We start from the raw sequence: 25,107 nt of genomic DNA on the forward strand, positions 1-25,107 counted from the left end.
ATATAAATTATACTATAGAATTCTGTCCCTGGGTTTTCCAAATTCTCGTGAGATTCTGAAATTTTGTGTGTGATATGATAACATTTAAAAAGATAGACCCATTGACCTTATGAGTGAGTGAGAGACCCACAAAGGGTTTTTTGTTTGCTTCCATATGTACACATCGCAAACCCTAATCCCATGTTAATTATTTACCTTCTAATTCCCCTTACATCCTCCCAAATATTCCCTTCTAATCTCTCACCAACCTTGTCTGGCATCCATATGGGTTTTATTATGTCTTTCTCCACATGACTCTCTCTCTCTCTCTCTCTCTCTCTCTCTCTCCCTCTCCCTCTCTCTCTCTCTCTCTCGCCCACCACCATCCTCATCATCATTGACTATCTTCACTCTTATGCTAGCTAGGGTTTTCAAAACCCAATGGGATCCTTGAGTATAATACTACTTGGAAACTAATTAATTACCTCTTTCCTTGTCATGTTAACTATTTATTTAAAATATAATTGATGTAGGGTTTCCAATTTACTGTGCCACCCTCTCCACCCTCTTCTTAGCAATGAAACACTCATCCATAGGTGGTGTTTTGGATGGTGCATTAAATATGCTGAATTGAGTAAATGTCGTGGTTTCGCTTTCTAGGAACACGGTTTCTACCACCAAAATAAAATTCCAAAAAATTTCATTTGTGTGTTGCTACTGGTTCCTTGTTGCAAGGAATGGTTATTTTTCCATCAAGTACACAAAAGAAATAATGTATTCTATTAAATTTTGTTTGGATAAACGCAGGAAATCGTATGCATACTTCATTGTCTCCAGACCTTGGGGTTCGTATCAAACAACCACCCAACATGATGCAATAGCTGGAATGAGTAATTAAAAACGAAAAGAATACACAATACCTAAAATAAAAGTGATATCTAAAACATTCATATTTAATAGGCAACAATTTTTGACACGACATGATTCTCTCTTAGCAATTTTGGGTTAATCATGATATGTTATATTTTTCTTCAATTAAAATTACGACCTCTTTTGGTTTTTGGATCTCTTGGTTGATACAACTGGATTGTCAATTTGGTTGGTATACATTGAATAGCTTCGGCAAAATCCCTTTGCGCACACCCCAACTAAAAAAAGCCATATAGTTTCCTCTACCCTTGATATATAATCCTGCTTGGAACTAATCCATCAAGGCGGATATCTCCTTTTTGAAGTTTGTGATTTCACGATTAACATCGGCGAAACTTATGATAGTAACTCTCCTCTCCTCTGTTCATTTTCATGAAAAATGTGTTGTACAAAAATATTTCAAGACCTTGTCGTTGATGGACCATGCAACAGCACACACACAAACCCCTTGAGAATAAAACACACACACCACGAAGAGAGTAAGCAAATACACAAGAACACAAAGATTTATAGAGATTTGACTTCATGCCTACATCCTTTTGGTGATTCACCTAATAAATTCACTATTATGTAAGAACAACTTTGGTTACAATCAAGAACCCTAGCTCTCTTTTCTCACTCTTGAATTTTCTCCTATTTACACAGTAAAACACAATCTAGAATTCACCAAATATGAGAAAATTCTCAAATTTTAGTAGACGTATTATCCTAAATATGTAGTGGTGAAAAGAATAAGTAATTTGTGGGTCCCACCAATAAAATTAATATAATTAAAAGGGGATTGCCAACCAATTACTATAAATTAGAGGATAGTTTCTAAAAATCATTCTAGATCTCTAGAAATTGAAATTAATGACAATGAAGTTGCTATTAGTTCTTTAGAGCACCACCCATGACTACGTTCACAAATATGGAATCATCATGTTAATCAACGTAACGAAATTCGATGAGCTTACTGTTAAATTTCTTTAATACACAATCTAGATCTTTCACACAAATATGTAATACGTATAAAGACATGAAGACATACCTGGAGCCATCTTCCTTAAGTACACAGCCTCTGAACTCATCCAATCCGTAGCAGCAGCAATCCTAGCAAGAACAAGAATGGCTCAAGACTTCTGCTCTCTCTCAGAATCTGTTTCAGCTCTCTCTTTATGATGAGAATAGGTTTAGAGAACGTGTCTGATGAGAGCAGGGCCTTAAGCTTATATAGGGCTAGGTCAAGTCGTCTCTACTCATCACCGAGGGCCGACTTGACTAATCTTCCAAGCCCACTAAATTGGTTCACGCAAAAAGGAAATAAAATAGGACTCCTTAATAGGCCTCAAAACCCTTCCTTATTTCACAAGGTTTTGGGTTGAGATTCAGGTTGGGGCGTAGGTTTCATAGACTGCACTAGGAGATTCTTGTATCGAAGTAGCTAATTGATGCTTCGTCATCTCCCATAAGCGCATACACCAAGCTTTACGGCGAACCTGAGACTTCTGAGACTGTCCTTTGCAGCCGTGTATATCCTTATGGGTCCTCCATAAGGTCGACGACGTCGCTGCGCCTTAACCCTTTTCGCTCCAACTCATCTTCGTTTCGCTTCTTAATTAGCTCCATTATATTTTTTATTAGAATTCCATTCGTGATTAGTTGACACAAGTGGCTCCTATTAACCGCCAGATGCTTTTCTTTTTCCTTAAGCTCTAGGAGTTGTACTACACTACTACAAAAAACACTTTGCGCGACGAAATAATTTTGTTGCGCAAAGTACAATTTCGTCGCGCAAAGTTTGCGCGACGAAATTTTGGTCGCGCAAGTTCTGTCGCGCAAAGATCGTAAAGAAAGGTTTTGCGCGACGAAAATTATTTTTTGTCGCGCAAAAATACTTTGCGTAACGAACTATAACAACTTTGCGCGACGAATACTAACGTCGCTAAAAGATACTTTGCGCGACGAACTATAACTACTTTGCTCGACGAATAATATTATTTTGCGCGACGAAAATTAACGTCGCGCAAATACACTTTGCGCGACGAATCCTAATGTCGCGCAAATCTTTGCGCGACGAAATATTCAATTTTTTTTTTTAAAAAAAAAAAATTTAATTAAAATTAACTAGTTTAATAGTTTGCGCGACGAAATATTTTGTCGCCCAAGGTTTTTGACATTTTGTTTTATTATTTCTTTTATATCAATTTCATTATATTAATTTTTCAAATTTTTACTTTTTAAATTTAATTTAATTGTATGATTTTTTTTTAATTACTTTAATTTAAATTGACATATTCAAAATAAAATTACATATGAAAAATAGTGGTCAAATTATCCAATATATATAATATTCAAAATGTACACATAAATTAACAAAGTACAATAATAAAATCTACAAGCCTATTGTGGTGGTAGTGGCGGAGGATATGTTTCGATAGCGTCTAAATCCTCAACTTTAGCCGTCAAAGTCTCGACGATTCCCTACAAAAAAAAAAAAAATATTGTCAAATAACAACAAAATAACAAAAAATTGGCATAAACTCAAAACTAACTCCAAAAACACATATTAATGAAAAAAAAAATTAAACTTTGGAGAGAATATACCTTTTGGCAAGATTTTGAGTGAGTGAGAAGTGAGTGTGAGAGAATAGAGAAGATAGTGAGAGAGAGATGAAAGAGTGAGTGAGAGTGAGAGATGATGAAAAGAGAGATAAGAGAGTGAGTGAGAGTGAGAGATAGTGAAGAGAGAGATGAGAGACTAAGTGAGAGGAGTGAGTGTGAGAGAAAGGGTAGGATTTGGGGAGAAGGAAAGAGAGAGGAGAGGTAAGAGTAGAAGACATTGAGAAAATGGTGGAGGTGTTATTTTGGTTTTAAAAACCGTAGAATGGTGGAGGTGTTATTTTGGTTTTAAAAACCGTAGCACTTTGCACGAAGAAACAATATATTGGTCGCGCAAAGTCTCGAAATTTTTTTTAAAAAAAAATTCCCATTATTGGTGCGCGCCCAAATTTTTAGGGTTTTGCGCGACGAAATTTTGGTCGCTCAAAGTTTTGCGCGACCACAATATTCCCGCTTCCCATTTTTGGAACCCGCCCAAATTTTTCGGGTATACTTTGCGCGACGAACGACTATATATTGGTCCCGCAAAGTCATAATTTTTTTTTTTTTAAATTCCCATTTTTTGTACCCGCCAAATTTTTAGAGTATATTTTGCGCGACGAAATACTATATATTGGTCGCGCAAAGTTGGAAATATATATATTTTTTTTAAATTTCGCATTTTTGGTACCCGCCCAAATTTTTAGAGTATACTTTGCGCGACGAACTAGTATATATTGGTCGCGCAAAGTTGGAAAAAAAAATTAAAAAAAATTTCGCATTTTTGGTACCCGCCCAAATTTTTCGGGTATACTTTGCGCAACGAACGACTATATGTTGGTCCCGCGACGAATTATATATTCGTCCCGCAAAGTTGTAATTTTTTTTTTTTAAATTCCCATTTTTGGTACTCGCCAAATTTTTAGAGTATATTTTGCGCGACGAACTACTATATATTAGTCGCGCAAAGCCGTAAAAATTTTTTAAAAAAAAGTTCTCATTTTTGGTACCCGCCCAAATTTTTAGAGTATACTTTGCACGACGAATTATTATATTGGTCGTGCAAAGTCTTAAAAAAAATTTAAACCTACTAATAAATATATATACTATTCAATTTCTTAAGTGTTATACGTACAAAATAAACAAATTTAAAGCTACTCAACGATCCAACCGTCAAACTTATTTGTTTATACTTCGAGATCGTATACGCCAAAATTCGGAAAAAATAAACATTAAGAGATCAAGTAATGGGACAAAATATTTCAACGGTTATAAAAGAAATATCAAGATTTAACGGTTATTTCAACTCTGATTTTGATGATTTTTTACAGCTACACTCCTTGACCCTATATGAATACAATGACTGCATTCGATCGTCAATTTAAAATATTTACACTAGTGGATACCACAAAATCTTATGTTATATTTAATGAAAGTATAAATAAACTCTTAATTGTTAGTGAATATATTGTTTTGATGGCATATGTATTCTATGAAACTAGTTTCAACGATCCAACCGTCAAACTTGTTTGTTTATACTTCGAGATCGTATACCCTAAAAATCGGAAAAAATAAACATTTAGAGATCACGTAATGGGACAAAACTTTTCGATGGTTATAAACAAAAATCACGATTTAACGGTTATTTTAACTCCGATTTTGATGATTTTTTACAGCTACACTCCTTGAACCTATATGAATACAATGACTCAATTTGATCTTCAATTTAAAATATTTACACTAGTGGATACCACAAAATCTTATGTTGTATTTAATGAAAGTATAAATAAACTCTTAATTGTTAGTGAATATATTGTTTTGATGGCATACGCATTCTACGAAACTAGTTTCAAAGATCCAACCGTCAAACTTGTTTGTTTATACTTCGAGATCATATACGCCAAAAATTGGAAGAAATAAACATTCAGAGATCAAGTAATAGGATAAAAATTTTCGACGGTTATAAACGAAAAATCACGATTTAACGGTTATTTCAATTTCGATTTTGATGATTTTTTACAGCTACACTCCGTGACCCTATATGAATACAATGAACCAATTTGATCATCAATTTAAAATATAATACATTTAAAATATTATATTTTTCTAACAAAATAATTTTATTTATTTATTTATTTTTATTTTTGTAAAGACTTTGCGAGACGAAGTTTATAAATTCGTTGCGCAAAGTCATGCACAGATTTTTATAAAAAAAAATTATTTTATTTATTTTTGTAAAGACTTTGCGCGACGAAATGCACTTCGTCGCGCAAGACTCTGTGCACCGAATTTTATTGTTTCGTCGCGCAAAGTCATGCAAAGATTTTCACAAATAATTTTATTATTTTCTTTATTTTTGTGAAGACTTTACGAGACGAACCACACTTCGTCGCGCAAAATGACTTTGTGCGACGATTTGTGTTTCGTTGCGCAAAATTTAGTCGCGTAAGAATTTGAGCGACAAAGTTTCATTTTCGTCGCGCAAAGTCACTTTGAGCGACGAATTGTGTTTCGTCGCGCAAAATTTGGTCGCGCAAAGGGTTTTTTTTACTAGTGCTACAAGATACATAAGCGAAATGGCTAACTTGAATTAAATATAATTATGAGTGAGATCATAAATGATCTCATTTATTCTGAGAATAACTGCAAAATCAAACGTCCATATTTTGAAGTTTGATCCAGTGAATCTTTCAATTTGCGAGAAATTGATTGAGGGAGTGTTCAAAGCTGTAAGGATTTGCAAAAGAAAGCATAATTACTTTCCAAGAAATCGATTCTCAATTTGTTAAGAGAAAACAGTTTTTCCGTTTAACTTTATTCACAAAACTAACAAATAACATATGCAAGTTTCCTTAATTAAGTATCACACCTTTGTGGCAAGAGATTACTTATAGCTTACACAAATTACGTGTTATCTTGTGCATCATAAACAAATTATAGGATAGATTCTATTTGTTGAAGAAACTTATCAAGTAATTTAGGTATGATGCAATTTTGGTTATTTCTTTAGAGTTTGAGTATTTAGGTTTGGTTTTGTTATGAAAAATTTGTTGATTCTCATAACAAAGACAAGACCTATCTAGCTCAGAAAATAACCAAACAAACACAGTTTAAGAGAGAAACCCTAAAATTACAGTGAATAGTGTTTCTGTTGTGAACAGTATTTTAGACGTGAACAGTGTTTCTGCCGTGAACAGTGTTTTAGGGGTTTTTTGTGTCCGTTTTTTTACGCAAAATACATTTCTGAATATGGAATGACCTAATTAACACAACTCACAGATTTTTTGTGACATATGGGCATTTTTAGGGGTTTAAGGTCATCTGTTAGGTCAAAAACGTGTTTAAAGTTTTGAAAATATGAAAAACAAATCAAAACATGTTTTTCTGGATTCTCTAATATTCTTGATATTTTAGAAAACATGTTTAATCTATCTTCAAAATTAAACATAACCAAAAAACATTATGGCATGAACAAATATGAAAACATAGTAGGCATACTTGAACAACGATTACAGATATGTGTGAACAACCTTAAGCTCTGATACCAACTGTTAGATTTTTTTAATACACAATCTAGATCTTTCACACAAATATGTAATACGTATAAAGACATGAAGACATACCTGGAACCATCTTCCTTGAGTACACAGCCTCTGAACTCATCTAATCCGTAGCAGCAGCAATCTTAGCAAGAACAAGAATGGCTCAAGACTTCTGCTCTCTCTCATAATCTGTTTCAATTCTCTCTTTATGATGAGAATAGGTTTAGAGAACGTGTATGATGAGAGCAGGGCCTTAAGCTTATATAGGGTTAGGTCAAGTCTTCTCTACTCGTCACTGAGGGCCGACTTGACTAATCTTCCAAACCCACTTAATCGGTTCATGCAAAAAGGAAATAAAATAGGACTCCTTAATAAGCCTCAAAACCCTTCCTTATTTCACAAGGTTTTGGGCCTCAAGGTACAACTTAATTTAAACTCTTATCAAAACCTTATATAACTTAGTATCTAGTGCACCAATCTAAATAGGAAAACATAACACTTACATTAAGGGTTGTCCATAAGAACCTATACTATCCAAGCATATCCGAAATTAGGACCAGTAACTCATCATCGTGGCTTTCAAAGTTCATGGTTCAAACTATTTTCTTTGTGTTTAGAATGTTCTCTTGAGAATCATGCAACTTTTTGTCTAATTTGCTATCTTATTGACAAACCATCTAGGTATTCTGGACAACATGCTTTCATGTTGAGGGATTTCAAAGTTGGCAAAAAGTTAGAGATGGAAACAATTGTGCTTTTCTAAATTCCGAAAGGAAATATCCTAACTCACTTCATAAAATTTCGAGATTTCACGCTTGAATTTGATGAATCAATGTCATCATATACAAAAAAGTTGTTGATAATTACTCTTCCCAACATATTGCACTGTTGATACCAAATATTCATTAAGCTAACCAAAAAGGGCCTAGATGACTAAAAATCAACATAAGACGCCTTAACTATGCCTGAGGAGGCCCTTGAATGGTAAGGAAGGCCGGTCAAGCCCAACAAAGGTCCCTACGACCAAGCTTAGCACGTCCAGCGCCTAGATACCTCTCCTCAAAGGCCAACACATGGGGAGTTGAAATGCCATTCCAGACTCACAGAATATGGAGGGACACAAGTCTGGCCACCACTGACTGCTCACTCAAAAGATACCACGTCATCAGTGATTCCTTAGTCCTACATCGAAACAAAACAAGAGTGAGGTCCAACTTTCCTTGTATAAAAGGAGAGTACTTTTCACCTAAAAAGGGTAATTTAAACTTTCTTTATACTTGAGTAGAATACTTTTGGCAACTTCCTTTGACAAATAAAGATTGACTTAGACATTGCAGGGTGGGTGGACCCACCACCATCTTTTTAGTGACCGTATCTTGCCTATTTTCAAGAACAAGGACCAGCAGCAGCTTTACTTAGCTACTCCAAGTAAGGCCAAAAAGCATACAGAAGTATAGAACCCAACCAGGTCTGTTCTTGAGAAAGGGTTCACTTGGTTTGACTCATTCTGTTTGGTTGTGCGAATTTCACGCATCAACACAAACAATCAACTACGACTTAAGGCCTCAATTAAAGCAAGCGAATGGCTAGCATTCCTAGGATGTGCTTTTAGAGGCCATGATGAAAAATAGAATTCAATCAATTGTGAAAATTTCCTTCAAATGTTGGAAATAGTAGCTTCATATAGTGAAAAATTTGTCGGAGTTGTCTTAGATAAAGCTCCAAAATATGAATCTTACAGGTCACCACAAATCTTGAAAAACAAATTTACAAGTTTTTTCAACTAAAGTGAAGGATGTGATTTGTGAAGAAATTGGGAAATCAAAATTTTATATAGTTGTTGATGAAGCGTGTTATGAATCTAACGAAGAGCAAATGATTATATAGTGTTGCAGTTTGTTGACAAAGAAGGTCTTCTTCATGAACTTTTGTTTTGGGTTTGTTCATGTATCAGATACTGAGGCATTAAATCTAAAAGAAAGTATACTCTATATTATCTCATCGTACACTAAACATTCAAAATATTATAGGACAAGGATATAATGGTGCAAGTAATAAGTGAGGTGAGTGGAATGAGATACAAGCTTTGATTTTGAATAATTGCCCATATGCTTACTATGTTCATTATCACATCGATTACAATTGGCTTTAGTTGCATCGTCAAGAGAAGTTATACATGTTCACCACTTTTTCACTAAATTGACTTCTATAGTCAACATTGTTGGTGCATTATGCTTGCATAAAGATGAATTGAAAAATGCACAAGTTTCTAAAATTGCACACATGATTTCCATTGATGAGCTTAAGATTGGGAAATGAATTAACCAAATTGGCACCTTACAATGTGTTGGTGATACTCATTGTGGTTCTCATTTGAAATCAATTTCTAGCTTAGTAAAGATCTTTCGTGCAACATGTGTGTAGTTCTAATTAACATAATTGATCACCTAACTACTGCTTCTCAATTAGGAGAAGTTGATGCAGCTTATAAGGTAATGACTTTACATGAATTTGCCTTTTATCTTACATTTCATGAAAGAAATTATGGAGATCATTAATAATCTTTGTCAAGCTTTGCAATGTCAATCTCAAGATATCATAAATGCCATGAATCTTGTTTCTTCCACTAAATCACTCATCCAAAAATTTAAAGATGTTGGATGAGATTCGTTACTCACCAACCTGAATTATTTTTGTGAAACACACAACATAGATATCCCTCATATGAATGCTCGTTATTTTGTAGGACGAGGTTTTGCTCACTATCAACAAGATGATTTTACCATTACGCATTATTACATGGCACATATCATTTACACTATAATAGATTTTCAACTGCAAGAATTCAATAGTTGATTTAGCGATCAAGCAATAAGCTACTTATTATAGGCTCAACTTTGGATCCTCGTGAAGTGAATAAGTGTTTTAAAATGATGATATTTGTCACTTGGTAGATGATTACTTGTACCGGCAACACTTTGAAGATCATGAGAAAATGCATTTGAGAAGACAAATTCAACATTCTAAGAGTGGCATTATTCGGCTTGTTCAATAATTTTTCAAAAATTTCTCATCTATCTCAATGGTTGGTAAACACTAGAAGATCAATGACATCCATTTCTATAGAGTGGTTGTGCTCGTGCTTACTCTTCTGGTTTCTACTACAACTACAGAGCGATCATTTTTTTTCATACGTACAACAAAAACTAGGCTTCATAACAAAATAGAAAACAAATTTGTTACACACTCTTTGATTATGTTTATCGAAACGGGAATTGTACAAAAGTTTAGTATTGACTCAACCATAGATAATTTTCGAGATTTGAAAGAAAGACAAGGGCTATTTTGATACCTAATTAATTAAATGAAGAATTGTTTTGGTTGAAAAATTGGAAATATATATATAGTCTATTTCCATTGAGGAATCCCTACGAAATTTTTTTGAATGATCCAAACCATCTATTTTTCACATCTTCATTCAGAGATCATCGTTGCAAAAAATCATACAGATTGAAAATCATTAAGGCATCTAATTGAGACCAACAACACAGTGCTTCAATAAAATACTTAAATTTCAATAATTTAATTGAGTAGTCAAATGATATTGGATTCAAGTGATTTTTTTGTAGAGATAATCTTTGAATGAATATCTATAAAATAGACTGTTTAGATTAGTGAAATACAATGCGGAGTGAGCCCTACAAAAGTGTCCCTCAAATAAACTAATTTGAGGTGCATATGTCTCTTTGTCACACTAACTTTTTCCCCATTAAAAAAAAAATTCACAAAATCAAGTGTGAAACTTTGATGTACATTTAGGCTGTCCTTATGAATGATTGTACCGTAAAACCTTTTGAATGTCCCAAAGTAGACAACATAACACTTCAGAGAAATTCCCCATCCATCATCATAAGGTTATCATTATATCTGAGCAGAAAAATTTCCCACATGTATTTCATTTATTGGCGGCCAGTTTGACAAGCATGTATGGTGGAGAATATGGAATAGCCTGTACCATTTATAGTTGTTGTTTGGTACAGCTCTATACCATACAAATGATGCTCATTCCCCATTCAATCAGAACCATTTGATCGGCTGGCCCCACAATCAAACTTTGTTGAAATGAAAAAGAAAAAAAGTGAAAACAAATTGGAAAAAAAGATGAAGGGCATCCCGGTTAAGTCATCCAGGTCATGGAGCACAATTTTATTTTATTTATTTTATATTTTTGCTCTCTCTCCCGACAACCAAAAGAAATCAGTAGCAGCATTTTAACGAAAAAAGTAAAGCTATTAAATGAGAATGAATCATCTGATATAAGGCTGGATTTGGTTGTAATATTCAATTCAAATGGGGTCCACGGATTTGACTGTTAAACTAAAAAACAAGTGTTGTATAATTCCAAAGTTCTTGAAAGATCTTGACCCGCGCATACAAAGAAATAGTAGTAGTAGTGGCGACCTCGGAGAGTTTTTGTTTTTGTTCTAGTTTTGTTATCTGAGAAGGAACAAGTAATTTGCCCCTAAACTTCTGAAATTTTACCTAATGTATGAAGAACATTACTAAAATTAGATATGCAAGACTTTCCTTTTTCTGTTGTTGTTGCTGCTAGAAACACATTAAAGAGCTAGAGATGCTATTGGACAACACTTACGCCAAATTAATCTACTTTTAACCCATAAGCTAAGGGAAAGGGAAAGTCAGATGCCAAATTTAAACATCACTGTAAGCTTAGCTTTATGAAACAAATGATTAAGACATATATGAATTCTCAAATAAGATCTTGTGAGAGCGGAAGATACATGGATATTATCCAAGATATTGGGTTTTTGTTTCTGGGCATGTCTCGTGACCAAATCGGTGTTCGGAGTCTTTGAGTTTGAGTATGAGCGTGAGGCAGAGTTAGGGCATGTTTGGCAGTGTTTCTGAAATGGCTAAAAGTGTTTTCTAGCAGTGTTTCTAGATCATAGAAGCACTTTTTGGAGAAGCACTCCCAAGTGCTTTTCCATGAAGCATTGAAAAAAAACCTAGGCCTAGCCTCCCTTCTCTCTCTCTCTCTCTCTCTCTCTCTCTCTCTCTCTCTCTCTCTCTCTCTCTCTCTCTCTCTCTCTCTCTCTCTCTCTCTCTCCTTGCCTACCTACTTATTTCTCCCCTTTCTCATCTACTGGATTTGGGGTTTTAATTGTTGGGAGGTTATTTGTGTCTAGATCTGTTTTCGATCTTGGTTTTTTACCCAAATATCCTTGGATTTGTGGTTTTGTTGGTTGGTCTTTTGTTGCAGGGTGACTGGCCGCAATCTCGGTGGTGCTCTCTATCTCCAAGACGGCGCTGACGGTTGTGGTGGCAGATGCAGCAACGGTTGTGGTAGTGGCTCTGGTGGTTTTTTGTTATTGTTTGTCTGCATTTTTCTTATTTTGTAATAATAATTGCATCAACTCCCTGTGAGTTGGGTGTTTGATTGTTTTCTAGTTCGTACTTGTATTTTGTACTTGTGAGAGTTTAAAAGTTGTAGTTATATTAGTAGATTTAGGCGATCGATGTGATTCATGTCTGGTTTGTTCAGCATGTGGCTTTTATGCTGAAATTTCTCTAGCCTTTTGTAGCATGTATCTCAATTAACCCTCTCTGGTGACTATGCTTCCATATTAGTATTACCCGTTTGTGGGTATTTGTATTTGCCCATATGGCTAATGGTCTTTGTGCCTCATTTATGAATACATTTATCACTTTTTTCTATTAAAAAAAGAAAAAGAAAAAAAGGAGCTCCTCCTTAAGGCAAATGAGATTTGTTTTTAGGATCCTTAGTTTTAAGGTCCAAGTCTTTTCCTTTTATTTTTACTAGCCTCTCTGCATGCGCTTCCGCACCTGCGAGAGGCTTTTTAAAAAAAATTTAAAATTTATTTTAGAATTAAAAAAGATAATGGGTAGTTGTATTCCATAAAAATAGGATTCATCATCTAATTTTTCTTTAAATTTTAATTTTTTTAAAATATAAAAAAGTGTGAATTTACCATATTATCCTCATTTAATTAATAATTTCAATTCTTAATGTTTGCATTAACCAAGGGCATTTTTTGGTATTTTGAATGTTTCACAATTCTCTTCCTTTTGCTTTATATATATAGATCAAAGATGGATTCAGATTTTCAAACCTATCCATCTCACCTTTATCCTCTCGTCGCATATCAAATAGTTCACCCCCAATCCATGAAGCCAAATTTTTACTTTTATTATTCACCACAAAAAAAAAAAAACAAAACAAAACAAAACAAAACAAAACAAAACAAAAAACCGTTGACTCTACCATTGTATTAAGAGTGATGCTATTTGTATTGACCACATTGCATATCATCTCTCTATACAGGTGAGGTCCACCTATATTACAGAGGTGGTCAACAAAGTGATCAACAAATGTGGTACACATAGTATTATTAAACCCGTGTCATTCTTATTTGTAAAAATAGGATAGTATTTTCTTTATTTATAAGACAGAAATGCCAATTATATACTTATATTCTCAAATTTTTTTTGTTTCTAGTACTTATATAGTTAAATGAACGTGCTTATACCTCTATAAGAGGTACGTCTAGGGTTTCTAGGGGCATATATATATACAACTATAATGAACCTTAATTAGAGAAGAAGCAGATATATTTGAAGTAGTGAATGGTAGTTGTATAATTGATTAAGCATTGAGAGAGAGAGAGAGAGAGAGAGAGAGAGAGAGAGAGAGAGAGAGAGAGAGAGAGAGAGAGAGAGAGAGAGAGAGATGTCAAAGTCCACTTTTATTATGTGATGTGAGCATTCGAAGAAAGAAACTCAAGGAGCGGGGGTCTATTATGCCTTCCCCTTTAAACGAGCGAATGTATTGAAGGTGAAAGACCACCACGAAATTAAAAGAATGTACTGTAAATTTTCCCATAACCCGACATACAAACCCTACCAACCTCCAATTTCAATTTCATTCACTTCCACTTGCGCCCTTTTGTACCTCTTCCACAAAGACAAAGTGACCCAGATTGTTTGCTGCTAAATACAAATTTGCTATGAAAACATATATTAAATTAACAAGAATCACAATATTATTAGACCTAACAATTATAATAATTTTGACAAATGATATGATATTTACAAGATACTTTTATAACAAACCAATACATCCGCAACAAAGCTACATAACAATTAGGTATTGAACTCATCATAAATATATATCGTCTTCACTATCCGTATATATGAATTGAACTTGAGCCATCCTTCAATCGACTGGAAACAAATACCACTAGACCAAAGGCTAGTTTGTCTATACCATATACATTAAGAAAACCCTCCTTGTCAACTATAAGATATGCAATGTCAATTTTGTACTCTAAAGGGTAATAAGGTGGCAATATTTTTTTCTTTGTTCTTTTTATGTTATTTGTTGTGGTAGTTTTAAAGAAATAAAATGCAATACTATTTTTTTTTAAAGAACTCTATTTGTCAACTAAAATAGGATAAAATGTCAATTTTGATGCGTACCCACTTGCTATCCACACTCTAGGTTTTGTCTCTTAATTCCTCTGCTGCATTTGCTTGCCTCACCACATGCATGTATTTGGAGGTTTCTATGGCTGCATATCGAATTTACCCTACCGGAATTTCGAATTTTTTATTTATGGAAAAGCCAATGCAGGTTGGTGGGTCTGCATCTTAAATTTGAAACAGATCAAGAGCCCAAATCAAATGAGACTATAAGAAGAACTTAAAAATATAAACTCGGCTTTGCTTGTTTTTTTTCTTTCATTTATGTTGCCTAAAATTGTTTAATCTTCGCATACATACTGCACCATGAAATGATCTTGACCATTAAAATTACTTTGGCTACATGCGAGTAAATTCTTCTGGGGATATACCGGGAGGCAGGAAGTATCAGGAGACAAGGCTACACTGAAGAAGGTGGGTCTTCCCTTTCAGTTATGGCTTTACTGCAACAGATAAAGTTTTAAAGGAAAAGCCTCTTCCATTGCTAGGCAATTTTATAGTTGTCAAGTCCCATTTTAAGCAGCTTTGTTTTCCGGAAAACTTTCTACTGTAACCTTGGGTTTACAAAAATAATATATGCAAAAAATTTGTTAACTGAGTGGAGGTCATTTTCTTTATCTGTAATAATTGTGATGCAAATAAGCATTGCTTTTTCTTAGAAAATGACTGAAAAAGTTGCTCACACTTAGATTTTTTTTCCTTAATTAGAGAGAAAGTTGTGATAGTTATCAGGAGTGAAAGTAAAAAGAAATAAAAATCTTAATTGCAAAAGTGCTTGTGAAGTTCATGATTTAAAAAATAATAATAATAAATGCCAACTAACGAGGTCGAGTCCAGTTAAAAAGGGTTTTCGCTTGTAAACCAGTTATTTCAAATTTTAACCTCATGACACATTGGTAGCCGTAGAAAATGAAAATGTTAACTTATTTTGAATTGTGAATAGCATTTCCTACTTGATAAAATTGATTCAGAGATAGAATTATATGAATATTATGATATGATATGGAAGGATGGAACAACATTCTACGCTTTGAAGTTGACCAGAGAGTGAATAAATAAGGCAGAGAAAAGGGATGGTGGAAGAGTGTGGTTAACAATAGAAGGCCCATTCCTCGAAAAGAGAGTAATAAATGAGAAGCGGCAGAAGGACACGGGACTTTTTGGGCAGAACAGAAAAGATGGTCCAATGTGAAAGTGAGAGGTGAGGAAATGATTTTGTAATCGATTGCTTTATGATTGATGAACCTTTGACATAAATAAAAGTTCAAATTCAAAAACCCAAAAACAAATAATTTTTTTTTTATATAAAAAAAGTACGTGTTTCAGAGAGAGAGAAGGTGGACAAAAAAATAGATGAATTTTCAAAGCTATTTCAGCTTTTGCTTTTCTCCTTCTGACAAGAAAAAGTGGAAGAAAAAGGAAAGTCCATTATATATTATGAGGCTATGATGACCATATGATATGATAATGCATGCCTTCCTTCCTTCCTTCATATATGCATGTGTCAGTGTCTTCGTTGGATTTACAGACTGTGATTTCCTTTCAGTTTTGTTTTTACATTTTCTTTTAATTGTTTGCAAATTGTAAAAAAATTCAGCGTTTTACTGTGGTTACTTGGACTTGGACCTAGTTAATCAGTAGGTGGCAGTGAAAATGAGGCAAACCTAGAGCCATAGGCTGTACAATTGTGTGGGACGGAGCTTTCACATCACACCTTGTTCAGAGAGAAAGAGAAAGAGAAAGAGAGAGGGAGAGAGAGCCTGACGTTTTATTGTCTTACCAGCATTTAAGGGGTGAATGAAGACGACTTGCTATAATGGTGATAATCTGTTCTAGCATTGTTTTCTGTTTATTTCCACCAGTTTGGGCCCCTTGTGATGGCTCGTTGGGCTTGTTCTATTTTGGTTAATACAACCTTTTACATGTTGAACCTAAACTTTACTAGGTCATCCGATTTCCAAGTTGCCACAATAAATTTTTCTTAAACAATGGGAGGGTTGGGTTGGGGGAGGGTAGGGTTTCTTTTGTTTTGTTTTTTTTAAGTATAAAAGGTTTTAAAGAGTAAATTGCTAAGATACTCTTAACAAATTAGGTATGTGTACGAAACATGATCGTTTCCAACAATTTTTTTGACGGATTTAGCATCACGTGACACTTATAATTGTAAATCAATATGGCAAATTGAGAATTACGGTTGACATATGAAATATTTTCACTATTTTTGTTTACCCAAAGCCCTTTTGGTTAAGTGGAAACGAGTTGCAGAAAACCAAAATAAACACTTTTTAAATAAAATATTTACATAAGCATCAACCTATACAAGGTTACAATAGTTCAAGAGTAGCAATACATAAATTCACAAAACAAGAAAGTATACAAAACTCACCCCGACTGAACTAGATACAACATGTCAATAAATAAAAGAGAATCAAAAGTTTAGAAGTGAACATGGCTCACAATAAATGCAATAGGAGAACTTTCTTGACCTGCCAAGTAAATGCGCAACAAAATTCTAAGTTCGCAAGTTGCAAGGTCGCTTTAATATCCTAGTCTAAGTCGTTACGTATACGCGAACTACACAAAAATAGGGATGAGCATCACGTCACATATATTCATTTGCCCCCACAAAGTAATTATAACTACATGGTAATGCAGAGAAACCTTAAAACATGCACAACCCAAACAAGTTTTATTCAAACCTCATGGCATGCTCACACATTTTCACAAACATGTTAATTTGGGTACCTAGTAAGGTCGACCAGCTTAAGCCTACTCCTGAGCGGTTCGTCAATCAATCAACACTATCGTTCAGTCCTTCCTTGGGTTAAAGGCAAGACTAAAACTAATTAAACAAAACAAAAAATTATAATAAGTAAGAGAGCGATAGGAACATTTGCATTGATTTGGAGTCAACTGAAAAGAAAAAAATGGGAGGAGGGTTGAGCTATTTATAGGAAAGAAAAGCTTAAATTAATGGATGGCCATGATTGTTTTCAAGAAAAGAATTAATATTGGAATAATTTGGACTATCTAGATTGAAGGCTATTAAATAAGAGATATGATCAAACATACGAGACTGATTCAATGTAGTGAAAAATGATACTTGGTATGGCCAAAAACGACATGTGGTTTGGATTAACGGCTCATATTAAAATGAACAATGTTGTCAATTCATTTAGAATGCATGTGGATCAGATTTAGGGGTCTAGGTGAGCATGTACTCCAACAAGTACAAGAAGCATTAACAACCCATAAATTATGTACTAATACTTAATTTAATAACACAACTTGCATTAGAAAAAAGAACACTCCTTTTCCTATATAGTAACACCCATAATAAATCCCTAGATAGTAACATCAATTGAGAAGAAGAAAAAAACCCTAATTTATAATTCCCTAGATCAAAGTTTTGAAACAATCTTACAAATTGATAATTACAAGAAAAAGAAGAGTAGAAGAAAAAGGAAAAGCAAAGAAAGAAAAAGAAAAAATGGAGAAAAGAACTTACATGAATCATGGATGTGGGTGTGGAGATTGAGCTTTGATGTTGGAGGATGGAGATGTGCATGTACACGTAACATAGGGGTGCGCACCACAAAGCTCCATCTTTCAAGATGTGGGGCATCCACATTTATATTTCAACAAACGATAGTGTTTTTCTTTTCCTAAAACAGTGGCTGCAACCACCAAATTACAGCCCCCTACTCCAGCTCAAAGGCCCACAAACGATAAGGAAAACCAAAACCAAAATGGCTGAAAACCAAACAGTCCGTTTCGGCATTATAGGATGTGCCGGCATAGCTAGAAAAGTGGCTCGAGCCATTAAGATCGCACCGAATTCCACCCTCTACGCCATTGCCAGCCGTTCGATCGAGAAAGCCCAGAAATTCGCAGGCAACAATGGATTATCTGGGACCGTCAAGACCTACGGGAGCTATGATCAGCTGCTGGATGACCCATGTGTAGATGCAGTGTACATGCCCCTTCCCACTAGTCTTCATCTGCACTGGGCGGTGTTAGCTGCCCAAAAGAAGAAGCACTTGCTGCTGGAAAAACCGGCGGCTCTTGATGTGGGTGAGCTTGATCAGATATTGGAAGCATGTGAATCCAACGGTGTACAGTTCATGGATGGGATGATGTGGCTTCATCACCCTAGGACTGCCAAATTGAAGGAGTTAATCTCTGAATCCAAACATTTTGGTCAAATTGACATTGTAAGCATTTTGGTCAATTGAATTATTTTCAGGTGATTATCGGTACGAGTCTTTTATTTTTTGTTGTGTATGCATTTTAGATCCGTAGCACATCGACAAAGTCAGTAACCCAGGATTTTCGGGAGAGCAACATAAGAGTGAAACCGGACTTGGATGCTCTGGGTGCGCTTGGGGACCTAGGCTGGTACTGCATTGGGGCCATCTTGTGGGCAAAGAACTACAAATTACCAACTGTGGTGAATGCTCTGCCTGATGTCACCAAAAACTCTGCAGGGGTCATCTTGTCTTGCACTGCATCATTTCATTGGGAACCACTAGACGAAACGGTTGCAACGATTCACTGCTCTTTTCTTTCCCACACATCCATGGACTTGGCCATATCGGGCCGCAATGGTTCGCTGCACTGCAACGACTACATTATTCCATACCAAGAGAAATCTGCTTCGTTTGACTTCACATCTGGTGCAACGTTCGTGGAACTCCATATTGGGCGGAGTGTAAGGCCTGAAGAAGTTAGAGTGATTTCTGAGCTGCCGCAAGAGGCCTTGATGGTTGAAGAGTTTGCAAGGCTTGTTAAGGGCATTATGAAATTTGGACACCGTCCAGAGAGTAAATGGCCCGAGATTAGTAGAAATACGCAGGTAGTATTGGATGCAGTGAAGAAATCCATTGATCTTGGTTGTAAACCTGTTGAGTTGTAATTACTTTTGTTGGATTTTAGCTCATATGCTTTCCTAGTTACGACATTTGTAATAACTACACAATGTGTCTATATTATACACAATGTGACAATAATTTCTTCATTAGGTGAACGTAACATAATGGTGGTGGAAGTTTTGAGTTTTCTTCTAGTTAGGGGAGAGATTCTGAATTTTGAATCTAATAATTGTTGAAAGTTTCCTCTATATCCACATACACGGCATACAAGACTTGAGAGAGCAAGGAAATTAAAATCCGAACAAAAGGGGGAAAATGATTGCCGCGATTTCTCTCTCAACGAACATACCCCCCGCTTCAACTAACATAACTGTAACTTCAGGCCCCAACGGTACTAAAAAACGCAGCAAACCTCTAACTTCAACGCTCAAATGGCTTGCCAAATCCGGCAAATTAGACGAGGCCCTTCGCCTGATTGAATCCTCACCGTCCAGATTAACATTCACCGAGCTCGATGTAGAAGCCTACTCTCTGCTCCTCCACACCTGTATCTCCAGAAAATCATTGGAGCATGGCCAAAGGCTTTATCTTCAACTTCTTCTCTCCAAGGACAAAGGCAACAACCACGGCCTTCTCCACGACCCAACTTTGAAAAGCAAGCTCATCACGCTTTACTCTGTTTGCGGCCGAATGGATGAGGCTCGCTCTGTTTTCGAGGATGGGTTGGAAGATGAACAGGTTCCCGAGTCAGTGTGGGTGGCAATGGCTATTGGGTACTTGAGAAATGGGTACTTGGTTGAAGCTTTGCTTGTGTATTGTGACATGCTGATCCGGTTTGTCCAGCCGGGTAATTTCGCATTTTCAATGGCGTTGAAGGCGTGTGCAGAATTGCCTGAGTTGAGGGTTGGTAGAGCAGTCCATGCCCAGATTGTGAAATCAATTGAACAGCCTGATCAAGTGGTGAACAATGCTCTTTTGAGGTTGTATGCGGAGAACGGGTGTTCTGTTGAGGTCTTCAGGGTGTTCGATACAATGCCTGAGAGAAACGTTGTTTCCTGGAACTCTTTGATTGCTAGTTTTGCTCGACGAGACCAAGTGTTTGAGTCATTGGATTCTTTCAGAAGGATGCAAGGAGAGGGTATGGGATTCAGTTGGGTCACCCTTACGACGATTTTACCAGTCTGTGGTAGACTGACTGCACTTCATTGTGGGAAAGAGATACATGCCCAGATTGTGAAGTCCACCAAGAGACCTGATGTCCCTGTATTAAACTCACTTATCGACATGTATGCAAAATCTGGAGAAATTGATTACTGTAAGAGGGTGTTTGAGAGAATGCAAAGTAAAGACTTGACATCATGGAATACTCTGCTGACAGGGTATGCGAACAATGGATTCATAGAAGAAGGAATGAGATTGTTTGATCTGATGATAGAGTCTGGTGTCCGACCAGATGGAGTAACATTTATAGCTTTGTTGTCTGGCTGTAGCCATGCGGGGCTTACTGATGAAGGGCAAAGATTGTTTAATAAAATGAAGTTAGTTTATGGTGTTTCACCAACAGTTGAGCATTATGCTTGCTTGGTGGATCTCTTGGGCAGAGCTGGTAGAATTAAGGAAGCCTTAGATGTAGTGGAAAGAATGCCTATGAAGCCGAGTGGCAGCATATGGGGATCATTACTCAACTCATGCCGGCTCGAAGGCAATGTTTCTCTTGCAGAGTGTGCAGCAAAGGAGTTGTTTGAACTTGAACCGACCAATCCTGGGAACTATGTAATGCTCTCAAACGTTTATGCAAATGCAGGGATGTGGAATGGTGTGAATAGGGTTAGAGAACTGATGAAGCATAGGGGAATTAAAAAAGATGCTGGATGCAGTTGGGTACAGATAAGGAATAGAATTCACACATTTCTAGCAGGCGGGGGTTTTGAATTTCGTAATTCAGCTGAGTTCAAGAAGGTTTGGAATGAATTGACGGATGCTATGAAAGAGCTTGGATATATCCTTGACACTAGTGTTGTGCTACATGAGGTAAATGAAGAAACTAAAGCAATGTGGGTTTGTGGGCATAGTGAAAGAGTCGCAGTTACGTTTGCACTTGTCCACACTGCTGCTGGAATGCCAATTAGGATTACAAAGAACATACGCATTTGTGCAGATTGCCACTCCTGGGTGAAATTAGTTTCAGTGATTACAGGGAGATTGATTGTTTTAAGGGACACAAATCGCTTCCACCATTTCAAAGGCGGAGCATGCTCTTGTAAGGACCACTGGTGATAACACCATTCTTTCTTACTTTTCTGCTAAGGTTCTACCATTCTTTCTTACTTTTTTTCATGATTCTTCTTTACATTTTTGTCAAATTTGATTCCTCCTCTTTTGAGGACCCATTAAAATAAGATTATGTTATATTCTAGCCATATGGCACATGGGTTTGTGCAAACAGATGGTTGATTAGTGCAGATAGTCTTAAAACACCGTATAGATCTCACTGATTGTGACAAGTAATCTTGATGTGAATTTCTATTTAAATACTATTTGATGAAAAGGAACCCCGAGAAAGAACATAAAAATTATGAGTTCAAATGTACAAGACTAAGAAAGTTTTCAACGAAGAAGACGTTGGCGGAGATCATATTCTTTTATAGTTGAAGCTGTGATAAAATTTTCCCCAACTTCTTCAGGAACTAAGTAGTCAGGGTCTTCAGAACTGTCTACGTCTTCTGGTAAGTGGGTGTCAATCCAAGAGGACCAGTTAAATTCACTATCTTCCTCCCATGACAACTTCTGGTATCTTTGCATGCCATTAACCTTCTCAATCAATGTATGTAACAACTTATTGTTCAACACTTCATAGTCCCTGCATAGTTTGAAAGGCACCCTTTTAGATATTGAATGCACCCTTCAGCTCAAGTTTCAAATTTTTCAGCATATATAATACCTGTATGTGAAAATTGCATGTATTAGCTTAACTAAAGCAATTACAGCAAAGGTTGATCGGAAAAGGTTTATTTTCCATGTTTGCTGTTGAATGTCAATCGGGGTGAACCGAATTGTCACTACTTCTATCAAGAATGTGGCACACAGCCCTGTCAATGAAATTAGATATACAACAGTAAATATAAAAGTTAATGAACCAATGTAAATTTCTGAATTTTTTTCCTTTTCATAATAAGATAAAAGTACTTACCAATATATAGCCAAGGTCTAACTGTGTATGTTTGCTTTGTGCTTGTGAACATGTAGATAACAAACATCGATATAAAGTAAATAAAGAAAGCTTTGATTAAGCGCGATTCAAGCAACATAGCATTGTGCAAAGTGAATAGCTTGTCTAATGCAATGAACATGCTGGCTTGCTTTGATTCAAAAGAGTCCTGTGAGCAGAAAAAAACTGAGAATAAATTTAAAGAAAACTGTGAAAACCAGTGGAAGAAACCTCGTTAAATAAGATATCTAAAGCTAAAAAACACCTGAGCTGCCAAGATTGACTTTGAATTTTCCATCAAGTGATCATGAACTTGTTGAAGCTGTTGTTGCTTTTGAAGAAGCTCTTCTTGTTGTCTATGGCCATATTCAGCTAACCGGTGAAGTGTACTCCTGCGATTTTAAAAATGAGTTAGAGAAACTTTACAAATTTTCAGACTTCATATTGTTTTTATTTTCTGGTTTTACCTGCTCTCTTCTAATGCTTCAGATTGAAATTTTGTTAAAAACTGAAGATCCTTGAGAGCAGTCGTCTGTCCATCGAGAAGCTGATGTTGCTTATCCAAAGAGACCCCAGCCATATTCCCAATATCATCTGCTTTGCTTTGCAGATTCTCCATCCTAGATGACATTTGGTCTCCAACTTTAGTTATCTCCTTTTCAATTTCAACTGCCTCATTTCTTAAGTTATCAATCTCTTGGCCCAAATGGCTGTATGAATCTTGCAGCATTGCCATTCCATCTTTCAAGTTTCTCTTCATTTCTACTTGTCCTTCTTGCAGCTCTGATTGAGAAGCTTGGATTTTCCTGGATTGCTCATAAACTGCTGCCGAATGCTTCAATACGACGTCTACATGATCTTCCACATTTTTTGCAGTTTGAGCAACTTGCTGTGTTTGAACATCAATTGAATTCAAAGACTCATATATTTGATTTGAGCCCTGCAGTAGATACTCTGCCTTCTCTTCAATTTTTTCCAACTTGCCTTCTGCATATTGGGCTGAATTTTTAAGTTCATTCACCAGTCTCTCTGTTTCATGCTTAAATACTCGAGCCCTGAAAACGACCGAAAAACAAAGTTCTTGTTAGTTTCTCAGGAAGAATTCATTCAACTTACATGGAAGATATTAGTATACTCAACTGTAACTGATGGCAGATTGAATTGGTCTCAAGGTAGAATTCCAGATAGACCTTATGCTCATAGTCATTCAAACTTTTCAGGCATTTATACATGACAGATTTTGGGTCACATGAAGGAAAAGGAGGCCTGCCAGAGTCCTTCTGAAAGCAATCACTAAGATGCCAAGCAAATCTCGACCGCTTCTCTTCGACAGCGAAAATCTCTGAGCACCCAGAAAAGAGATGCCGATAAGCATTTTGCCAACAAGAGTCTGAACCAACCAATTTCTTCTTAGCACTTTCAACTAGCCTGACCCCCTTCTGGTCATTAACACCTTCCATAGAGAATTTACCAACTGAACCAGAAGGGTTCTCACTAGAGGAGGTCTCTTCTGAAGAGAACCAACCCCACGAGTGACAGTTGGATGAAGCCGATATTATAATTAGTAGAACCAGAAGAAAACGAGGATGATCCATTTCAGACCTGCACTGCAAAATTCAAAAGTTTATGATTTTATGCTTGGAGGGCCTTGCATATACATGTACACAGATATATAATTACATATATAATTATAATATCTTGAAGACTTGGAGTTCAAGAAACGGAAATGGAAAACGTTGAAATGTGACTTTAGCCGTTTGTGATGCAAAAGTTAGAGAGAAGGAATAAAAAAGAAAAGAAAAAAAAATATCAGAAAGGGACAAGGAGAAGATGAAGGTGAAAAAGACATGTAATTAATCTGCGAAATCATGTAATCAAGCAAGGTAATGAGGATTTGAAGATAAAAGATTATGCCATCCAAAACACCCATGTAAAAAAATAATTTGAGAAAAGAATAGAAGCAAAAGACAGGAGGGGTGACCTGGGTGGTTGTGTTTCAGTCGTGTCTCTCACAACAAGAAGTCACAATCTAATGTTTTTTTTTTTTTTTTGGTGTTTGTGTTTTGGAAACGAAGAGAGAATTAAAAAAGAATATATAGAAATCAAAGAGACGTAACTTTTCATAATAAAAAAGGAAGGAAACAAGAACATTTTGCTTTTTGTCTAAATAAGGCGCGTAATGGTTCGTATTCGGTGTGTTCCTAGTGCAGATTTAGGCACCTGAGTCTCATATTTACCATCATGCCCTCGTCCCGTGCTGCCGATATATATCAGGCAAGCTTAAGGTATAATAAACGGATACCACCGGTTAACTTTACTTCGGGTTGCCAAATTTGTTAATTGGCCCCCCAGGCGGCTCCCGACCCAAATTATAATTATTGGCCCAAAGAAGAAAATGTATTTTACCAATGATACATTTAAACAATAGTATTAGTTCAAATTAAAAATGGCATGAAGTAACCAACTTCTTTGGTTT

General features: G+C 35.9%; 3 protein-coding genes across 3 annotated transcripts; 2 read left to right on the forward strand and 1 right to left on the reverse strand.

The window, feature by feature from the left end:
- Positions 1-18,182: 18,182 nt before the first annotated feature.
- Positions 18,183-19,569, forward strand: LOC110755167 (putative oxidoreductase At4g09670). Its single transcript, XM_021956342.2, has 2 exons — positions 18,183-18,766; positions 18,847-19,569. The coding sequence occupies exons 1-2, from the start codon at positions 18,302-18,304 to the stop codon at positions 19,465-19,467; spliced, it is 1,086 nt and encodes a 361-aa protein (XP_021812034.2). The 5' UTR covers positions 18,183-18,301; the 3' UTR covers positions 19,468-19,569.
- Positions 19,570-19,699: 130 nt separating this feature from the next.
- Positions 19,700-21,750, forward strand: LOC110755166 (Tetratricopeptide repeat (TPR)-like superfamily protein). The gene has a single exon (XM_021956341.2). It carries the CDS (start codon positions 19,739-19,741, stop codon positions 21,698-21,700), a length of 1,962 nt encoding a protein of 653 aa, XP_021812033.2. The 5' UTR covers positions 19,700-19,738; the 3' UTR covers positions 21,701-21,750.
- Positions 21,751-21,805: 55 nt separating this feature from the next.
- GEX1 (gamete expressed protein 1) lies at positions 21,806-24,371 on the reverse strand. The gene is made up of 6 exons (XM_021956359.2): positions 23,772-24,371; positions 23,099-23,686; positions 22,897-23,023; positions 22,614-22,800; positions 22,365-22,512; positions 21,806-22,283 (listed from the first exon to the last, which is right to left on the reverse strand). The coding sequence occupies exons 1-6, from the start codon at positions 24,224-24,226 to the stop codon at positions 22,031-22,033; spliced, it is 1,758 nt and encodes a 585-aa protein (XP_021812051.2). The 5' UTR covers positions 24,227-24,371; the 3' UTR covers positions 21,806-22,030.
- Between the last annotated feature and the right edge of the window lie 736 nt (positions 24,372-25,107).

Source organism: Prunus avium, chromosome 3 (assembly GCF_965620075.1).
Source record: "Prunus avium chromosome 3, drPruAviu1.hap1.1, whole genome shotgun sequence".
Lineage (NCBI taxonomy): Eukaryota > Viridiplantae > Streptophyta > Magnoliopsida > Rosales > Rosaceae > Prunus > Prunus avium.

What these genes read in the sequence shown, in the direction of transcription:
- LOC110755166 (XM_021956341.2), top strand. Translation starts at nt 19,739, where the DNA reads ATGATTGCCGCGATTTCTCTCTCAACGAACATACCCCCCGCTTCAACT.
- GEX1 (XM_021956359.2), bottom strand. Translation starts at nt 24,226, where the DNA reads ATGGATCATCCTCGTTTTCTTCTGGTTCTACTAATTATAATATCGGCT. An exon ending in TCAATCTGCCATCAGTTACA is followed by an intron (nt 23,687 to 23,771) that starts GTTGAGTATACT and finishes GGTCGTTTTCAG; the next exon opens with GGCTCGAGTATTTAAGCATG. An exon ending in AGTCAATCTTGGCAGCTCAG is followed by an intron (nt 22,801 to 22,896) that starts GTGTTTTTTAGC and finishes TTCTGCTCACAG; the next exon opens with GACTCTTTTGAATCAAAGCA.
- LOC110755167 (XM_021956342.2), top strand. Translation starts at nt 18,302, where the DNA reads ATGGCTGAAAACCAAACAGTCCGTTTCGGCATTATAGGATGTGCCGGC. An exon ending in ATTTTGGTCAAATTGACATT is followed by an intron (nt 18,767 to 18,846) that starts GTAAGCATTTTG and finishes TATGCATTTTAG; the next exon opens with ATCCGTAGCACATCGACAAA.